Consider the following 18425-nt stretch of genomic DNA (forward strand, 5'->3'; position numbering starts at 1 on the left):
TATTTTGACAGGTCTAGCTCTTCTCTGTGGTTATATAAAGTAATAAGAATAAAATGGCTCTGAGTAAGACTCATACAGTGTTAATACAAGCTAGTTTACTTGCAGTTACCTAGCCGGGTAGCGAATACTTTGCGGGTATTTAGCAAATGTTATTGATAAGCCAGACTGATTATAATGAAATATTTTGACAGGTTTGGCTATTGTTATATTGAGTTATAGTCAGGAGTTTGCATACACTCATCATGGACATGAATGTCGTGCCAATAATGGGCTTTCAATAATTACTTTGAACTGCTCATTTTCTGTGGCAGAATGTTTGTACAACATACATCTTTAATAGAAGAAAAAAACAATTTGGTGCACAAGTTTTCATTCATTTTGGGTTTTCTGAAATCAATCCAGGGTTAAAATTACACATACAGGGTCATTAATATACCGTATATCCAGCACACCTAATATTTGGCTAAATGTCCCTTAGCAAGTTTCACCTTGACCAGATGGTTTTGGGAGCTATCACCATGCTTCTGGCAGAAATCTGTTTGGATATTTGACTGCTCTTCTTAGCAAAATTTGTAGAGTTCAGTTTCCTGGCATGGACCTGGCGTTAGGTCTTTGGAAAAGCCATTCCAAAAGCTTAATATTAGCCTGCTTTATCCATTCCACAACCAAGTTTGATATGCTTGGGTTCACTGTCCTGTTGGAACACCCAATTGTGTCCACGTTTCAACTTTGTCACATCAGGGCATGTTCGCACTCGGCGCGCCTTGAATGGTTACTCACATCCATGCACATTTTGTACTCAGAGTGCATTGCACACACCGCAAGGACTAAGTATTACATTCACCTGTTCCTGATCAGAGTGCAATCACGGCATGCATATAAGGACTCCACTATGTACCTTGACTTTGTGAGGTATACGCTCAGTTCCTAGCGTCTGTTGATACCAAGCCTTGAATCTCTGTGCTACTCTCTGGTTTTGACCTTGTTCTGTTTATTTGGACACTGCCTTGCATCTGACTCTGATACTCTGTTTGCGCCTCATATTACCCTTGCTTGTATATCGACTCTGGTTTTGCTGAGGTTTTGCCTCAGCCCACCTTTACTGACTGTCTAGCTGATGGTTTGAGGCTATGCTGGAGCATTCTGAGGCAGTCTTCTTTATTATCCCATCCACTTTGTTTAGCCATGCTTAACAGCTGCTTAACAGTTGGTACAATGTTCTTGGGCTTGAATGTCTCACCATTACTCCTCCAAACATACCTTTCATCATAGTGGACAAATAACTCAATCTTTGGCTTATCTGACCACAAAACATTCCTCCAGAAGGCTTTTTCTTTGTCCATGTGGTCAACTGTAAACTTTAATCAAGCCTGAAGATATGTTTACAGGGGCTTGTTTGGTTCTGGTCAGAAAAAAACAACATAAATTGAAACTTGTGCACCCAATTCTTGTATTTTTTTTCTGTGAAAGATATACATTATATAACAATTTCCCCCCAGAAATAGAACAATTCAAAGAAATCTCTGAAAGCACACTTTTGCAATGACATTCATGTCCAAGATGAGTGTATGTAAACTTCTGACCAAATTGTAAATCATTAAGGATACTGTATGCCAATGAAGACTCTTATACTGTTTGTTTATTTGGAATGGCATATTCATAGCTCCTGCCATTTTAATAGGAATAACATGTTTAATTACAACTTTGTATATATTATTGTAAAACTGGATATAGCTTTACTATACAACATTCTGTAAGAACTGAAAGAGATGTGATTCACAGTAGTTATAACTTTTGAAATGCATCTTTATATTTAATTTGAAATTCAGATTTTAAATCTGGTTTTCTCGAGATCTCTGACTATTACATTCTCCAGGCCTGAACAGGGGGCACGAACGTGTGAGGGGGAGATTGAATTACACCCTCTGAAAGGAGCGGCTCGCCGTCCCCAGATTTTGCAAATGGATTTCTTTTTTATGGTTCTCGTTAAACTTTACATGTCTAAAGTAGTTAACGTAGAAGAAAAACCATCGTATGCAGAGTCGCACGTGGGGCTCGTAAAGGCCGGCGGTTGGGGTGAGCCGAAACTCCAGACACCTCTCACTTTACCCCAGTTCCAGGGGATCGAACGACATCAGGATTTATGGCCCGCAGGATCTCGGACACATCAAGGAGAATGTGGGATCAGGTTGAAAGTGGGAGGCAGACAGGTTTGGAGAGCCAAGCTGCCACGGAGAGAAAAGAAGGGCAGGAAAGCTGTCCTGCTCACATCATCTACTATGAGACAGGACTTATTACGTTGAACAGTGATCCAGAAAGAGAAGGAGGGGTGGCTAATGACTTCATCATAAAAGTACACACATGGTTAGAAAAAAAGAGACAAAAAGTACAGGTATACTTATGTCAAGCCCTTACCTGGAACAGTTTCCACAGTCTACCGTACTGGAGAAAGACCTATCATCATTTGCAAAGAAATATTGAGTCTGCTCTGTTATACAGCTCTCCTTTGAGTAGGCATCTGAGTTGTCCTCCTCTGCATAGGTCAGAAAACACACACACACACACATTACATTAACGGCATTTACCAGACACTCTTATCCAGAGCAACATGCACCAAACCCAGAGCAGCCTGAGTAGCACTTGGGGGTGAGGTGCCTCGCTCAAGGGCACGTCAGCCATTCCTGCTGGTCCAGGGAATTGAATCAGCCACCTTTTGGTCCCAAAGTTGCTTCTCTAACCATTAGGCCATGACTTCCCCGCACACACAAACATACACATCCTCTCCTGAAGCAATGTTTTTGATATGCAAATGTATAATCAGGTAGAGTGGAGAGAAATATCAAATTGTTTATAAAACCCACCTGCGTGTAGAAAACTTGGGAATGTGAGACTGACAAGGAAATGCTGAAGCATTGACCTGAGAAAAGGAGAACAAGTATGTGCATCCTTCACATCCTTCAATTGGATTAAACAGAATGAATAACACTAGGGCAACTGCTCAAATCCTCTTACCATGCAGCAGTGGAGGCCCACCAGCCCAGACTTAACATATCCGCCATGGTAGGCTGAAAACACACACACACACACACACACACACACACACACACAAAATAAACCATAAATAAATAAATAAATAAATAAATAAATCATCAATAGAACTTAGACACAAGGACCTAGATGCTTGAGTGCATATAAATACACAAATTCAAATGTAAAGCACACACTCATGCACACACGCATGCACACACCCTCACTTTCTCACTTTTCAATTACCACTACACACATACTCTTACCACATAGGCAGATCGTGGCCCAGCGGCAGCCTTTGGCTCTTTCTCTGGGTCACACACTGACTGATAATCGTAGGTTTTATTAAACGAGTAGAGTGATTTATTCAACAGACTAGCCATGAGAATGGGGTCCACTTCGCCAAAGAACTGACCTATCTAAACAGTGAAAAAACACACACACACACACACACACACACACACACACAAAGAGGGCGAGTGTCAGACTTCAGATAAAAAAAACCCTCTCAATACTTTTTTTAAAATAAATAAATAAATAAACACACACACACACACACAGTGGTGCTTGAAAGTTTGTGAACCCTATAGAATTTTCTATATTTCTGCATAAATATGACCTAAAACATCATCAGATTTTCACACAAGTACTAAAGAAAGAAAGAAAGCACAACTTTATTCATCATACACTTGTGAAATTCCTCTGTGCATTTAACCCATCTGAAACAGTGAACGCACATATGCACACACACGTGAGCAATGAGCACACACACATACCCAGAGCAGTGGGTACCCATGCTAATAGTGCCCGGGGAGCAGTTGGGAGTTAGGTGCCTCACTCAAGGACACCTCAGCCCAAGTCCGTCCCATATTAACCTAATATTACCTACCTAAAAGTAGATAAAGAGAACCCAGTTAAACAAATGAGACAAAAATATTATACTTGGTCATTTATTTATTGAGGAAAATGATCCAATATTACATATCTGTGAGTGGCAAAAGTATGTGAACATTTGCTTTCAGTATCTGGTGTGACCCCCTTGTGCAGCAATAACTGCAACTAAACGTTTCTGGTAACTGTTGATCAGTCCTGCACACCAGCTTGGAGGAATTTTAGCCCATTCCTCCGTACAGAACAGCTTCAACTCTGGGATGTTGGTGGGTTTCCTCACATGAACTGCTCGCTTCAGGTCCTTCCACAACATTTCAATTGGAATAAGGTCAGGACTTTGACTTGGCCATTCCAAAACATTAACTTTATTCTTCTTTAACCATTCTTTGATAGAACGACTTGTGTGCTTAGGGTCGTTGTCTTGCTGAATGACCCACCTTCTCTTGAAATTCAGTTCATGAGCAGATGTCCTGACATTTTCCTTTAGAATTCGCTGGTATAATTCAGAATTCATTGTTCCATCAACGATGGCAAGCCGTCCTGGCACAGATGCAGCAAAACAGGCCCAAACCATGATACTACCACCACCATGTTTCACAGATGGGATAAGGTTCTTATGCTGGAATGCAGTGTTTTCCTTTCTCCAAACGTAATGCTTCTCATTTAAACCAAAAAGTTTTATTTTGGTCTCATCCATCCACAAAACTTTTTTCCAATAGCCTTCTGGCTTGTCTACATAATTTTTAGCAAACTGCAGATGAGCAGCAATGTTCTTTTTGGAGAGCAGTGGCTTTCTCCTTGCAACCCTGCCATGCACACCATTGTTGTACAGTGTTCTCCTGATGGTGGACTCATGAACATTAACATTAGCCAATGTGAGAGAGGCCTTCAGTTGCTTAGAAGTTACCCTGGGGTCCTTTGTGACCTCGCCAACTGTTACACGCCTTGCTCTTGGAGTGATCTTTGTTGGTCAACCACTCCTGGGGAGGGTAACAATGGTCTTGAATTTCCTCCATTTGTACACAATCTGTCTGACTGTGGATTGGTGGAGTCCAAACTCTTTAGAGATGGTTTTGTAACCTTTTCCAGCCTGATGAACATCAACAACGCTTTTTCTGAGGTCCTCAGAAATCTCCTTTGTCTACTTTTCGTACTTGTGTGAAAATCTAATGATGTTTTAGGTCATATTTATGCAGAAATATGGAAAATTCTAAAGGGTTCACAAACCTTCAAGCACCACTCATCCATCTATCTATCTATCTATCTATCTATCTATCTATCTATCTATCTATCTATCTATCTATCTATCTATCTATCTATCTATCATTTTAACATTGAGAACATGAGGGTCACTTCTTAACAACACATGAAAAATAAAATAAGAATTGGCTCAAACAGGTACCAAGAGAAGCCCTATATTTCAATCCAAACTGCAAGAAGTGCAATGAAATGTTTGTGCTGGGTAGGGATGTAAATTAATATGAATACATTATTCATTGGCCATCTGGTTGGGACTAGATTTTTTGTGCGTTGGGACTGGGACTCCATGGGAAGCAACAAACAATAACAAAAAGATATATAAATAAATTTAAAAAAATAAAATCACATGAGCAGGAGGTTTTTGCTTCACTGGTCACACGAGCAGTCAGATATGAAGCTCACAGGACAAAGAAACACCATGTTAATTAACATGAATGTGTGGTGTTGTGTTGCATTGCATTTACAACATCCTTAGTAACTGCCTGGTCGGAGTCAGGAAAGTATAAATTAGACTTTTTCTTTCGGCTGCTCCCATTAAGGGTCACCAAAGCCGACCTTTTTTCCTGCATATTTGATTTGGCATAGGTTTTACACCGGATGTCCTTCCTGACGCAACCTTCCCCAGTATATCCGGGCTTGGGATCGGCACTAAGTATGCACTGGCTTGTACAACCCCAGTGGCTGGGTATCTTACCTAATCTGCATGTCTTTGAACTGTGGGGGAAACTGGAGAACTTGGAGGAAACCCACACAAACACAGGGAGAATATGCAAACTCCACACAGAAAGGCCCCCTTCGGCCATGAGATTCGAACCCAGACCTTCTTGCTGTGAGGCGACAGTGCACCACCATGGTTAGATGAAATTAGACTAATAAATAATAAATAGTCTCACTCATCTCATTATCTGTAGCCGCTTTATCCTGTTCTACAGGGTCGCAGGCAAGCTGGAGCCTATCCCAGCTGACTATGGGCGAGAGGCGGGGTACACCCTGGACAAGTCGCCAGGTCATCGCAGGAATAAATAGTAAATAATTGTCCAAGTATTACAAGAGCTTTTTTTCTCATTTCTTCTGGTTCTGTTTTTGGCTTATCGTTCCTGCTTTTTTGCCTTTTTTGTCATTACTCTTTTAATTTCTATTAACTTGGTTGTTCTAATTTTTTATATAATATTATTTCTTATATGGTCTGTCACTCCTGGAGCCTGTGTATGTAATGTGTGTGTGTGGTCGGGGATAAACGGTATTTACTTTGAAGAATCTAAAATATAATTTTTTTAAAACACTCTTTGTATGTCACAGTTCCGTGTGTGTTCCATATGTTGTTTCAGAGTCTTCAGTATTATTTTGCAGGGTAGAAAATGGTAATACAGAAAACCCTATGAATGAGTAGGGGCATATAAACTTTTGACTGGTAAGGCATATAGACTACAAATCAGTGATACTGTATAAATCACTCAAGTATTTAATTTGCACTTTAAAAATCTACCTCTTCCCTTGGTTCATTGCACATCTTATATTCACTGTTTATGCGCTATTGTCTTTGTCTATTGTCTTTGTTTTGTTTTCTTATACTGTACAGCCTTTTTGTTGGTATCATAAAAAAATAAATCATAAAATAGACTGATAGTTTATATTTTGGAAGATCTACCCAATTCCATTTGTTAGAAAGTATAGCAGGGAAGTACAAACAAAAATAAAAGGTGTGTGAGTGGGATTAAAAAGAAAAAAAAACAATCCTGTGCATATCTCTAACTGAGACTGATTATAAATTTGAGTAATATAACTGAGGTTGAGGAACTGTCAGAGCCAGAACCAATGATGCTGACAGTGATGATACTGTACAGATAGTGTTATTGCTTTGCACCCGTAGTACTGGGACATGATTTGAGAACTTGTGAGAAATAAGACAGTTGCTTTTATTGGAACAAGAATAGTACTACTTAAAAAAAAAACAACTATCCTGTGTGGTTGTGCAATAAGGTAATAATAATAAGTTAAATTTATATAGCGCCTTTCTCATACCCAAGGTCGCTTTACAATTATAGGGGGGAAAAAGTCCAACAAATAAAGGTCAGGATGTCATTCCAATGGTGTAGCAACCACAGTCCCACCAAAAGGTGCACAAAAATAAGTCCCACACCGCCTGCACAGCTGCCGCGACGCCACCAGGCAACATCACTCGGAACACCACGCCAAGCACAAAAGCACTGCCACACAAAGCACTGGACAACCATGATGTTAAAAGAGCAAGGAGCTCACTGCAGTCCATAGCTAGGAGCACAGGCATCACCCATGGTGAACCAAGGCCTGGAGGGAACCGACGCCCAAAATTGGGTCTGGAGCTACACCACAATCAGTGGACAAAACACTCAAACAAAAACAAAAAACAAACATCAAACTACACAAACACAAAAAAAGAAAAGCAAAAGGGAAAATAAAATAAAAAGCTCTGGTGAGAAGCAGCAGCCAGAATGCGCATGGCGTACTCTCAACCGGAAACAGAAACCTAGGTACGATAAACAAGCCAGAACTTCAGCGATGCAGTAGCTCACACAGCCATACCATGGGAAACCAAACTTGTCGATAATTAGCTAAGTTGTTCTTCTGGAGAACAATTAGAACAATTTGATCTTCAAAACAAAACAATCAGAATAAAACAAAAACATTGAAAAACTCAGGGAGGAGTAGCGATTTTCCTGAAAGTTTGTTAACCAGACTAATTAGCAACTTGTTAATGAGAAATCACAAAACAAGGGAGTAACTTTTGTGCACACTGATTAGATCTTCCAAACAAAACAATCAGAATCAAAAATCCATTGAAAACTCAGGGAGGAGTAGCGATTTTCCTGAAAGTTTGTTAACCAGACTAATTAGCAACTTGTTAATGAGAAATCACAAAACAAGGGAGTAACTTTTGTGCACACTGATTAGATCTTCCAAACAAAACAATCAGAATCAAAAATCCATTGAAAACTCAGGGAGGAGTAGCGATTTTTATGAATTGTGGATGGATGGACAGATGACGGACTCCACGTGATGGGAATAGCTCATCGCCCTATGGCCGGTGAGCTAAATCACCCTATGGCTGGTGAGCTAACGAGCAACTGACAATACTTTGAAGTACCATTAGTTACTGTTGGTACCAATCTTGAGAAATTCCAAAAAAACTTTATTTCTGCATCCTTTTGTATTGGACTTATTGGTTTTCTGGTGTTAAATATTTCACACTAAATTGCCTTTGATACGAAAGTAACATATTTGCTTGGATACACTACTGAAGCATTATCATTTGTTCCAGTGTTAAATGTACTGAAGCAGCAAAACCATCCATCTGAGCAAAATGAGCATGATGCACTGCAGTTATCCTGCAGAGAAACACTGCAGTAATTTAAGTGAATTTATGTTTATCCATAGCGCACTCTTGCTCATCGTGTTCTTTGAGGCAGTAAATCATATCGATCATGGAGAGGATGGTGATTGCATGCTTTAACAATAAAATACACCAGCATTTTCCTGAGCTACTGATGTGGGCACTGGGACTCTGACCTGTGTGATGTATTCATCTTGATTTGACATGAGCAGGAAGCCTCCATCATCTAGTATCGCACAGTCCACTTGCTGATGAAAACAGAGTGAACATGACTGACAGAGCAAATAGAAAATGGTTGAATCAAATCAGACAACCTGGGGCATTCTGGTCTCTGATACACCACACCACAAAACACGTGCAGTACCTTATCATTCCTGAGGCAGCCACAGATCTCATCCTTACACTGCAGGGAGAAAATCGTGAGAGGAGAAAGCTGAGAATTGCTTGAACAGGCTTTGCATCATTTATTAGCGTGAGTCAGGCCTTCTCCTCTTCCAGACTGCAATATCAGCCTGTCTACAGTCTGTAACTAAATGCCTTCCACATGTTCAGATAAGAGGAGTTGTTTCACTTACATTCATCTTTATGGTGGCGTTCATGAAGCTGTTCATCCAGGCAGATACATTGAGTTTGACTCCCACCACTGCAAAAGAACACATTACACATCATAAACGTAGCAGCCACACTATCAATGTACTCCTCATATAGGGATATGAGAAGTGACAGTGCTGTTCTGAATGGTCTGTGCGTTTTCTGAGAAATACAACCACCGATGCTTGTCTCTCCTCATGGAGGCTAAAGGCTGGGAGCATGAACAGAAGGCTGTGACACAAAGCAGTGAGGGCTAAGTACATGAATATGTCATTTACAAAGTATCTTAAAGGAAATTCAAATTTACACAATTTCCCCATAAATGCCAAGATATGTTTGGTGCTTTAGTTTCATGGAGCTAACCAGCAATGGAAGTCTATGTATGTCACTGAATCCCTATCTTTTTCATTTGTTTATTCATCTTTATTAAGCACTTTATCCATGGTGGATCAGGAGTCTATCCCTGAACACTGGGTCCAAGTGCAGGACACACCCTGGATGAGACGCCAGTCCACTATGCACACACACTCCTTAACATCGTATGGAATTTACCATTGTATCCACTAGTGTTGTAGTCAAGATCCCAGACTCAGAAGTTCTGGAACAGTCAGGAATGATCAGCATATTTACAATGCTTTGCATTGTAAACTTTGCTGGGCTCGTCATGTCACTCAGATGTCCGATGAATATCTCCTGAAGCGCAATCTGTATGGAGAATTGGCAACTGGAGCTTGATCATGTGGTGGCCAGAAAAAGAGATATAAAGATGCACTCAAAGCATCATTGAAAGACTTTGGCCTCGACCATGAAAACTGCTCCCAGTTTTCATGGTCGAGGCCAAAGTCTTTCAATGACTCCTGATAGACTCCTTGCTTGAAATCGCTCTGTATGGCTTACAACAGTATCCAAAGGTGCTGCTAGCTACTGTATGAAAAGCAGCACATCACTGTGGTCAAGTCAAAACACGCAACACGTGAAGCCTGAGAAACTGTACCAACTCTGCCCATGAGCATCTTTTTTCACTCTCCTGCTCTCACTGCCCCTGCGCATTCCTGGCAAAGATTGGATTTATCAGCCAACTGAGGACACATGTATCGACAACAACAATGGATACCTGATGTCATTGGTAAAGATGGTCAACTTCCTTCAGGAAGGACGAACATTATCAGTTAAGACCACCAAAACCGAGACCAAGTCATGACCAAGACCAGAGTGTATCAAGACCGAGACAAGACCAAGATTTTGAGGGGCTGAGACTGAGTCAAGACCAGGACCAGCCCAGTGTGTGTGAAGGGGGTTGGGGAGGGATGACAGCTGTTAACAGTAACGAAAATTTTGAATTTGCAATGAGTCATGTTATTGGTTGCATTTGAAGCAGGAAGTTTTCCATCCAATCACAGTAATGATGTGAACAAATAAATCAGACAATGCACAGACAATTTAGTGAAATCCCCGCAGTCATGGTCTTGACCAGACTTGAAATAAAATCCCGAGTCTCTGTGTCAGAGACCAAGACAAGACCGAATAAAAATATGGTTGATTCTGAGATGAGAACAAGACCGTGATAAAGTGGTCTTGAGACCAAGACCGGTCTCAAATACTACAACACAAGTATCCACACACAATTTTAGCATCCACACAGTGGCATGCTTTTGGGAGGTTGGGGAAATTAGAGAACTTATTCCATCATATATTGACAACAACGACAAAAATATCACAGTGTAGCTGAACAATGTATGACTGTACCGTATGGGAGCCACCATCTTGGGTCAATATTCACCTAGCACAGACAACAAGAGATGGGAGCTATTTGAAATCACACCAAAAGAATTGTTTGAAGGCAGAATTGTTCCAGAAAGCATCCCAGAAGAGGATGTGTCCCACTTTCACCTCTGGTTCTCTCAGTAGGTCTCTAAATATCTATCTGGATTTCTGTAAAGCTGCTTTGTGCCAGTATCTATTGTTAAAAACATGCTATTCAAATAAAAATTATTTGAACTGACATTTTGAAACCACTTCAATATACAGCACCAGTCAGAAGTTTGGACACACCTTTTAATTCAATGTTTTTCTTTATTTTTATTTGTACTGATGGATGTTGTTTCGCTTTACTTAGTCGAGCAGTGCTTGACATAATATGGATTACTACAGTTGTGGAACAGGGCTATTTACTGTATTTTTATTATTTACTCTTTACTGTTTGATCTCAAACACATTAAGAAGGCAAGAAATTGCACTAATTAACTTTTGACGAGGCACCTGTTAATTGAAAAGCATTCCAGGTGACTACCTCATGAAGCTGGTTAAGATAATGTCAATAGTGTACAAAGTGTCATCAAGATAAATGGTGGATATTTTGAAGAAGCAAAAATATGAAACATATTTTGTTTTTTTTAAACACTTTTTGTTTACCACACAAGTCCATATATGTTCCATGTGTTATTTCATAGTTTTGATGTCTTCAGTATTGTTTGACAATGTAGAAAATAGTCCAAATACAGAAAAACTTATGAACGAGTAGGTGTGTCCAAGCTTTTGACTTGTACTCAATAAAGAATGACAAAATCTCCAGTTAAAACAAACAAACAAACAAACAATGATGTATTGGGTGTCGACTTTCATTACATGTTAGCCGTATTACCCTTTGAAGCTCCAGTGCAAAACTAAATGACCAAATGTCTTTGCTGATCTACTACAATTGTTGAAAATGGCACTAATTGGAAAATTATGTAAGTTTGAGTTACGGCTGAACTACTCCTCTAAGTCCTCATCAATTGAAAAGTGATCAGTATTTCTTTTGTGTGCCCACCAGCTGGTTTGAGTTTGTTTCCATTGAAGTCCAGTTCCACAGCTTTACTGACCAGAATACCAGACTCATAACTGGACTCCCTGCTTTCTGTTTAATGAGGGGAGAAAGAGACAGAAACACACACACACACACACACACACACACACACACACACACACACACACACACACGTCTTACTATCCTTTTAAGGACCATACAGTAAGCAGTTTTGTAAACAAACAAAAAAATAAATAAATAAATAAATAAATAAATAAACACTTTTCCTCAGGGGGACCAGCCTAATGTCCCCACAAGGTTGTAACTGTCAGATTTTCATATCCTTTTGGGGACCCATCAAGATATACCCCCCCCCCCCCCCCCCCCCCCCCCCCCCCCCCCCCCCCCCCCCCCCCCCCCCACACACACGCCTTCTAAGAGCTTGTAGATGTAACGCTGAAGGCCTTGGCCCTGAACTGCGTGCCACTGTGATGGCAGATCAGAATTCAGGACTCAGAAACAACATTCACAAAGGACATAAAGTCTCTGCTTTATAAATTATTATACAAGCTTAAGAAAAAAAAAGTCTTGACACATCTAACACAGCATGTTTCTAGGTAGGGTCTATTGAGGCATGTGGTGTATTGTGTGTAGGAGTGGTGTGTGTGTGTGTGTGTGTGTGTGTGTGCGCGTGCATGTGTGTATGTGCGATTGATCCAGACCACACTTGCATGCAGGTGGGGATTATTCATACGATGACATTCTTTAAGTAACACAGGCTTATGCATCTTGGAAGGAGATAAAGCGTGTGTGCGCATGAATGCAAGCATCAAATAGATGAACAGCTGTGATCAGAAGCATGCCAATGAGAAGAAAAGCCTACTCAAGAAGTGGTCTAATGTAGCACATACACACTCACTCACCCATCCATCAATCCATCCATCCATCCATCCATCCATCCATCCATCCATCCATCCATCCACCTCTCTCTCTCTCTCTCTCTCTCTCTCTCTTTTTTTTTTGCTTAAACACCTGCAAGATGCTGACAATGTGTGAGGGGTCTGGTGGCTACTTACTGTTGACATAAGGGGCAGTGAAGATGTATATGTTATTGTCTAAACTCCTCTTGTAGAAACTGGACTCAAAGGTGAGTGCATCCTCAGTCCACTCCTCTCCAGCACTGAGACAAATACAAACATTACATGGTAATGAGACGAGGTGATAAACTGCAATGCCAGTTGTCCGTTATATGTATGGAAGTGCACACTTAGGGGACGTGATGTAACAGGAAAACGAGACCGTCAATGACAGCGTAGCTCACTCCAGCCCCGTCTAGTTCAGAAGGAATGATCTAAAGTGGGCCACCTAGCGCAATAAATGTTGCAAGCTATATACACTATATACAAGCTATATATAGATGCTATATACACCCTAGGAATACCTACCAGAAAGAATCCAAAATGGCAAGGAACTGACCAAGAAGAAGTGATTTTTGTTGAACTGCCCATTAAGGCTTAATTACTCCATATCTTCATTATTAATTGCAATTATGCTAATTTGGGTAGAAGCTATATGCACCCCAGGCAGACCTACCTTCCTGCCAAAAAGAATAAAAATCAGTGAAGAATTGAGAGAGAAGAAGCAAATTTCATGAAATGTGGACGATGACGGATGGACGACGGACAACACATGATGGTGTAAACTTATCGCCTGTCGGCTAGATGCCCTAATAATAAATCACAAGTTCAGGATGTGCTGTTATATGAACAATCATTGATTATTAGCTCATCCAGCCAACAGATGATAAACTCATGCCATCATGTGTTGTCCATCGTCCATCTGGCGTCATCCACATTTCATGAAAATCGCTTCTTCTCTCTCAATTCTTCACCGAATTTTATTCTTTTTGGCAGGAAGGTAGGTCTGCCTGGGGTGCATATAGCATCTAGCCAAATTTGCATAATTGCAATTAATGATGAAGATATGGAGTAATTAAGCCCTAACAAGCAGTTTCCACACAAATCACTTCTTCCTCAATTCTTCACCGATTTTGATTCTTTCTGGCATGAAGGTAGGGGTACCTAGGGTTCATATAACTTCTCCCCAGATTTGCTTAATTACAATTATTCATGAAGTTATGGACTAATTAAGCCTTAATGAGCAGTTCAACAAAAATTGTTTCTTCTCGGTCAATTCCTCACCGTTTTGGATTCTTTCTGGCAAATAGGTCGGTATTCCTAGGGTGTATATAGCTTCTACAGGATATATAGCTTGTATATAGTGTATAGCTTGCAGCATTTATTTCGCATGGTGCCCCACTTTAGATCGTTCCTTCTGGACTAGACGGGGCCAGAGTGAGCTACATCATCATTGACAGTCTCATCCGTCTTATACAAAAGCAATTTGGCAAAGGTTATACATTTTTATTTCATTATTCGTCACATGCACACTTCAAGCACAGTGAAATTCATCTTCTGCATTTAACCCATCTGAAGCAGTGAACACACACACATTCAGAGCAGTGGGCAGCCACACCAAAGTGCCCGGGGAGCAGTCAGGGGTTCAGTACCTTGCTCAAGGGCACCTCAGCCCAAGGCCGCCCCACTTCAACCTAACCTGCATGTCTTTGGACTGTGGGGGAAACCGGGGCACCCGGAGGGAACCCACGCGGACACGGGGAGAACATGCAAACTCCACACAGAAAGGCCCTCGTCGGCCACGGGGCTCGAACCCGGACCTTCTTGCTGTGAGGCGACAGCGCTAACCACTACACCACCGTGCCACCCACTCCTTAAGTTGTGAAATTATTTAATAATGTTTCCCCAATTTAAATGTGGCATATATATATATGGGGCGGCACAGTGGTGTAGTGGTTAGCGCTGTCACCTCACAGCAAGAAGGTTCGAGCCCCGTGGCCGGCGAGGGCCTTTCTGTGCAGAGTTTGCATGTTCTCCCCATGTCCGCGTGGGTTTCCTCCGGGTGCGCCGGTTTCCCCTACAGTCCAAAGACATGCAGGTTAGGCTAACTGGTGACTCTAAATTGACCATAGGTGTGAATGGTTGTCTGTGTCAGCCCTGTGATGACCTGGCGACTTGTCCAGGGTGTACCCCGCCTTTCGCCCATAGTCAGCTGGGATAGGCTCCAGCTTGCCTGCGACCCTGTAGAACAGGATAAAGCAGTTAGAGATAATGAGATGAGATGATATATATATATATCCCCTATCGCATGACCGCTACCCACCACAGAGGGTGAAGATCTTCCTCTGAGGCACATAACGCCAGCTGATCGCATCTTTTTGAATGTGTTTCAAGCTGCTGCTTATGCTCCATAATGTTATGCAATCTTCAGGGGTGGTGTAACACACTCGGAGGAAAGCGCTATCCGCTACCTTCCGTATGTATGAGCTCACAGATGTGCATGATTGTCTAGTATCGCTGTAATTGACAGGAGAGAGAGAGGATGCCACCACTCTTTGAGAACAGGCCAATTTTGCTTTCTCGAGCTCCCAGCCACAGATGGCTGTGGCATCATTGGGATTCAAACTAGCGAGCTCCAGATGATACGGTGAAGGCTGTTCTGGTGCACCACTTGGGAGCCCCAATATGAAAAATGATATGTGGTTTCTGAAATAAAAGCACAACTTTACAGCACATAAACACATCTTGAATGTGTTATTATTATCCTTCACTTATGTGCAGCACATAACTGAGTTGTTACTCTAGAAACATTCATTATCTCATTATCTCTAGCCGCTTTATCCTTCTACAGGGTCGCAGGCAAGCTGGAGCCTATCCCAGCTGACTATGGGCGAAAGGCGGGGTACACCCTGGACAAGTCGCCAGGTCATCACAGGGCTGACACATAGACACAGACAACCATTCACACTCACATTCACACCTACGGTCAATTTAGAGTCACCAGTTAACCTAACCTGCATGTCTTTGGACTGTGGGGGAAACCGGAGCACCCGGAGGAAACCCACGCGGACACAGGGAGAACATGCAAACTCCGCACAGAAAGGCCCTCGCCGGCCACGGGCTCGAACCTGGACCTTCTTGCTGTGAGGCGACAGCGCTAACCACTACACCACCGTGCCGCCCACTCTAGAAACAATTAAATATTAAAACATCCATCCATTATCCGTAACTGCTTATCTTGTGCAGGGTCGCGGGCAAGCTGGAACCTATCCCAGCTGACTATAGGTGAGAGGCGGGTACACCCTGGACAAGTCACCAGATCATCACATGGCTCATATTAAAACAAGTGCATTAAAATATAAATATAATGATTTGGATTGGAGTGGAAATTATTGTCTAAGCTGTGCTGTTCGGGAAAATGATTCAATAACTTCTGACCAATCAGATCAGAGAATTTGATAGCTCTGTGGAAAAAGTTCACTTAAATCATCTTCATTTTGCTAAAGTGACAATTTATGCCTCAACCACTGAACAGTTTGTACTCAGACTGTCCTGCTGTTTTAAACTTTAAAAAAAAAATTGCTTTATGAACTCAGTCTCAGGCTCACACTTTTATAGAGTACAGTTAATGACACAGAGAGAGAGAGAGAGAGAGAGAGAGAGAGAGATGGAGAAAAAAGAGAACAAAGTGAGTCTGAGTTCATAAACTACTTTCTGTGATTTAAAACAGCAGGGCAGGCCCATCACAATTCTTCAGTGTTCCTGTGGAGAATCGCATACTTCCAGAAATTCTCTCCCACACCCTGCGTCTTTCTTAAAGCATGTAATCCTTCTTTCATATGGATGAGAAATGTATGACTAGACACACACCTGCTTCACAAAAACAACGTGTTTACATTACATTGATGACATTTAGCAGACGCTCTTATCCAGAGTGACGTACAACATATCCAGAACAGCCTGGGGAGGAGTTAGGTGCCTTGCTCAATGGCACTTCAGCCATTTCTACTGGTCCAGGGAATTGAACCAGCAACCTTTTGGTTCCAAAGCTGCTTCTCTAACCTTTAGGCCATGGCTTCCCCATTTCTAACACCAGCCAAACGTCACCTTAAACAAGTTGACAAAAATGAAATAAAATGCTGTTTCTCACCTTTTAGGGTAAACCCGTGTGATGCCCCCATCTGTAGCCACAAACCTGGCTAACACACCTTCTCTGTAACACAACAAATATAATAGTTACAATTTTCACCCAAAAAATTGAGTCGTAATTTCACTAGTGACACACTCACACATGATGTTTGGGTATCTGTTTTGAGTCCTTTTTTAAACAGTTTAAAGAGCACTGAGCAACCAATTTGGAAAACGACACCCACGAAGCCCCATTCCTCATGATAACATATTCTGTTTTATTTATTTGTTTGTTTATTTATTTATATTGTTTGCTTAAGAAGCATCTGGTATACTTCATCAAGTTTTGTACTGTTACAGCCCGGAATTAACACAGATTTTTTTTATGATTCAATTTGGTCATTTTTATTGGAACACAAAGATTAATTCAACAGAAAGGAGACATTTGTTCTTTGCATAAGTTTTCAACCCCTGGATCAATACTTGGTAGAAACGTTTGGTTGTATTTCGAGTTGCAAGTCTTTTGGGATTTGTTTCTATCAGCTTTGCATATCTGGATCTGGAGATTTTTCCACATTCTTCTTGGCAAAATTGTTCAAGCTCTGTCAGATTGCATGACGCTCACTGAAAAGGAAACGGTTTAGGATTGAAGTCTGGGCTTTGACTGTGCCATTCTAATGCAGTCAGGTTGTTGTTGTTGTTGTTGTTGTTGGTAAGGTCACTCTGGGTCACCCAGAGTCTGCCTGCTCGCATATAAATAGGTTTAGGAGGTTTCTCCAGACTTTTCTATCCGTTGCCAACTGGCACACTGTAAGAAGATCTTGGTCCTCGCCAAGAAGGGATTTAACATCTTCTTCTAACAAGCGGATTATGGATCCATGAGGACGACCCACAGAGCGTGTTCCATGGGATGGTCTCCAGCTGAGCAGGTACCTGGGTATTCTTGCACTGTCCATGCGTGCAACGTGTCCCAGGTAATGCAGGCGAAGTAAGGTGATCCTCAGGCTTAGCTGTAGACAACCAGTCTTTACTCTCAGCTCGCTGTTAGGTGTGAAGTCATACCAGCGAAGTCGTAAAATTCGTCGGAGACATGAATTCTGGAAAGCCTCTAGATGGTCCTGTTGCCGCTGTTTCAGAGCCCAAGTCTGACAGCCATACAGAAGGATAGGCAGGATACCACCTTCGAAGATCTTAACCTTGGTGTTGATAGAGATCCTGGAATGATGCCAGATGTTGTTCAAAGAATTAAAGACACCGGAGGCTTGCCCGATCCTTGTGTTGAGTTCTCTATCTAAGGAGCCATCACTTGAAATTATAGAACCAAGATATCTAAAATGGTTCACTTGTTCCAGAGGTTCGCCATTTATCATGAGTTCTAGCATCTCGTCTTCAGGAAAGGGGGGTTGATTGTGAAACTTCCCGATGGTCATAGTTTGGGTCTTCTTGGCATTAATTC

At 41.5% G+C, this 18425-nt stretch overlaps 1 protein-coding gene across 1 annotated transcript in view; it reads right to left on the reverse strand.

Annotated features, from left to right (window-relative positions):
- LOC132887875 (voltage-dependent calcium channel subunit alpha-2/delta-1) overlaps window positions 1-18425 on the reverse strand; it is a 297423-nt gene that overhangs the window by 21010 nt on the left and 257988 nt on the right. Inside the window, exons 26-35 of the mRNA XM_060923626.1 lie at window positions 16992-17054; window positions 13001-13104; window positions 11949-12035; window positions 9124-9191; window positions 8913-8951; window positions 8725-8796; window positions 3294-3446; window positions 3013-3065; window positions 2862-2917; window positions 2416-2533 (exon numbers count right to left, since the gene is read on the reverse strand). Of these exons, the coding sequence (XP_060779609.1) occupies window positions 2416-2533; window positions 2862-2917; window positions 3013-3065; window positions 3294-3446; window positions 8725-8796; window positions 8913-8951; window positions 9124-9191; window positions 11949-12035; window positions 13001-13104; window positions 16992-17054 (813 nt within the window). The remainder of the gene's footprint in view (window positions 1-2415; window positions 2534-2861; window positions 2918-3012; window positions 3066-3293; window positions 3447-8724; window positions 8797-8912; window positions 8952-9123; window positions 9192-11948; window positions 12036-13000; window positions 13105-16991; window positions 17055-18425) is intronic.

The sequence above is a fragment of the Neoarius graeffei genome, chromosome 6 (genome assembly GCF_027579695.1).
Source record: "Neoarius graeffei isolate fNeoGra1 chromosome 6, fNeoGra1.pri, whole genome shotgun sequence".
In the NCBI taxonomy this organism is placed as follows: Eukaryota; Metazoa; Chordata; class Actinopteri; order Siluriformes; family Ariidae; genus Neoarius; species Neoarius graeffei.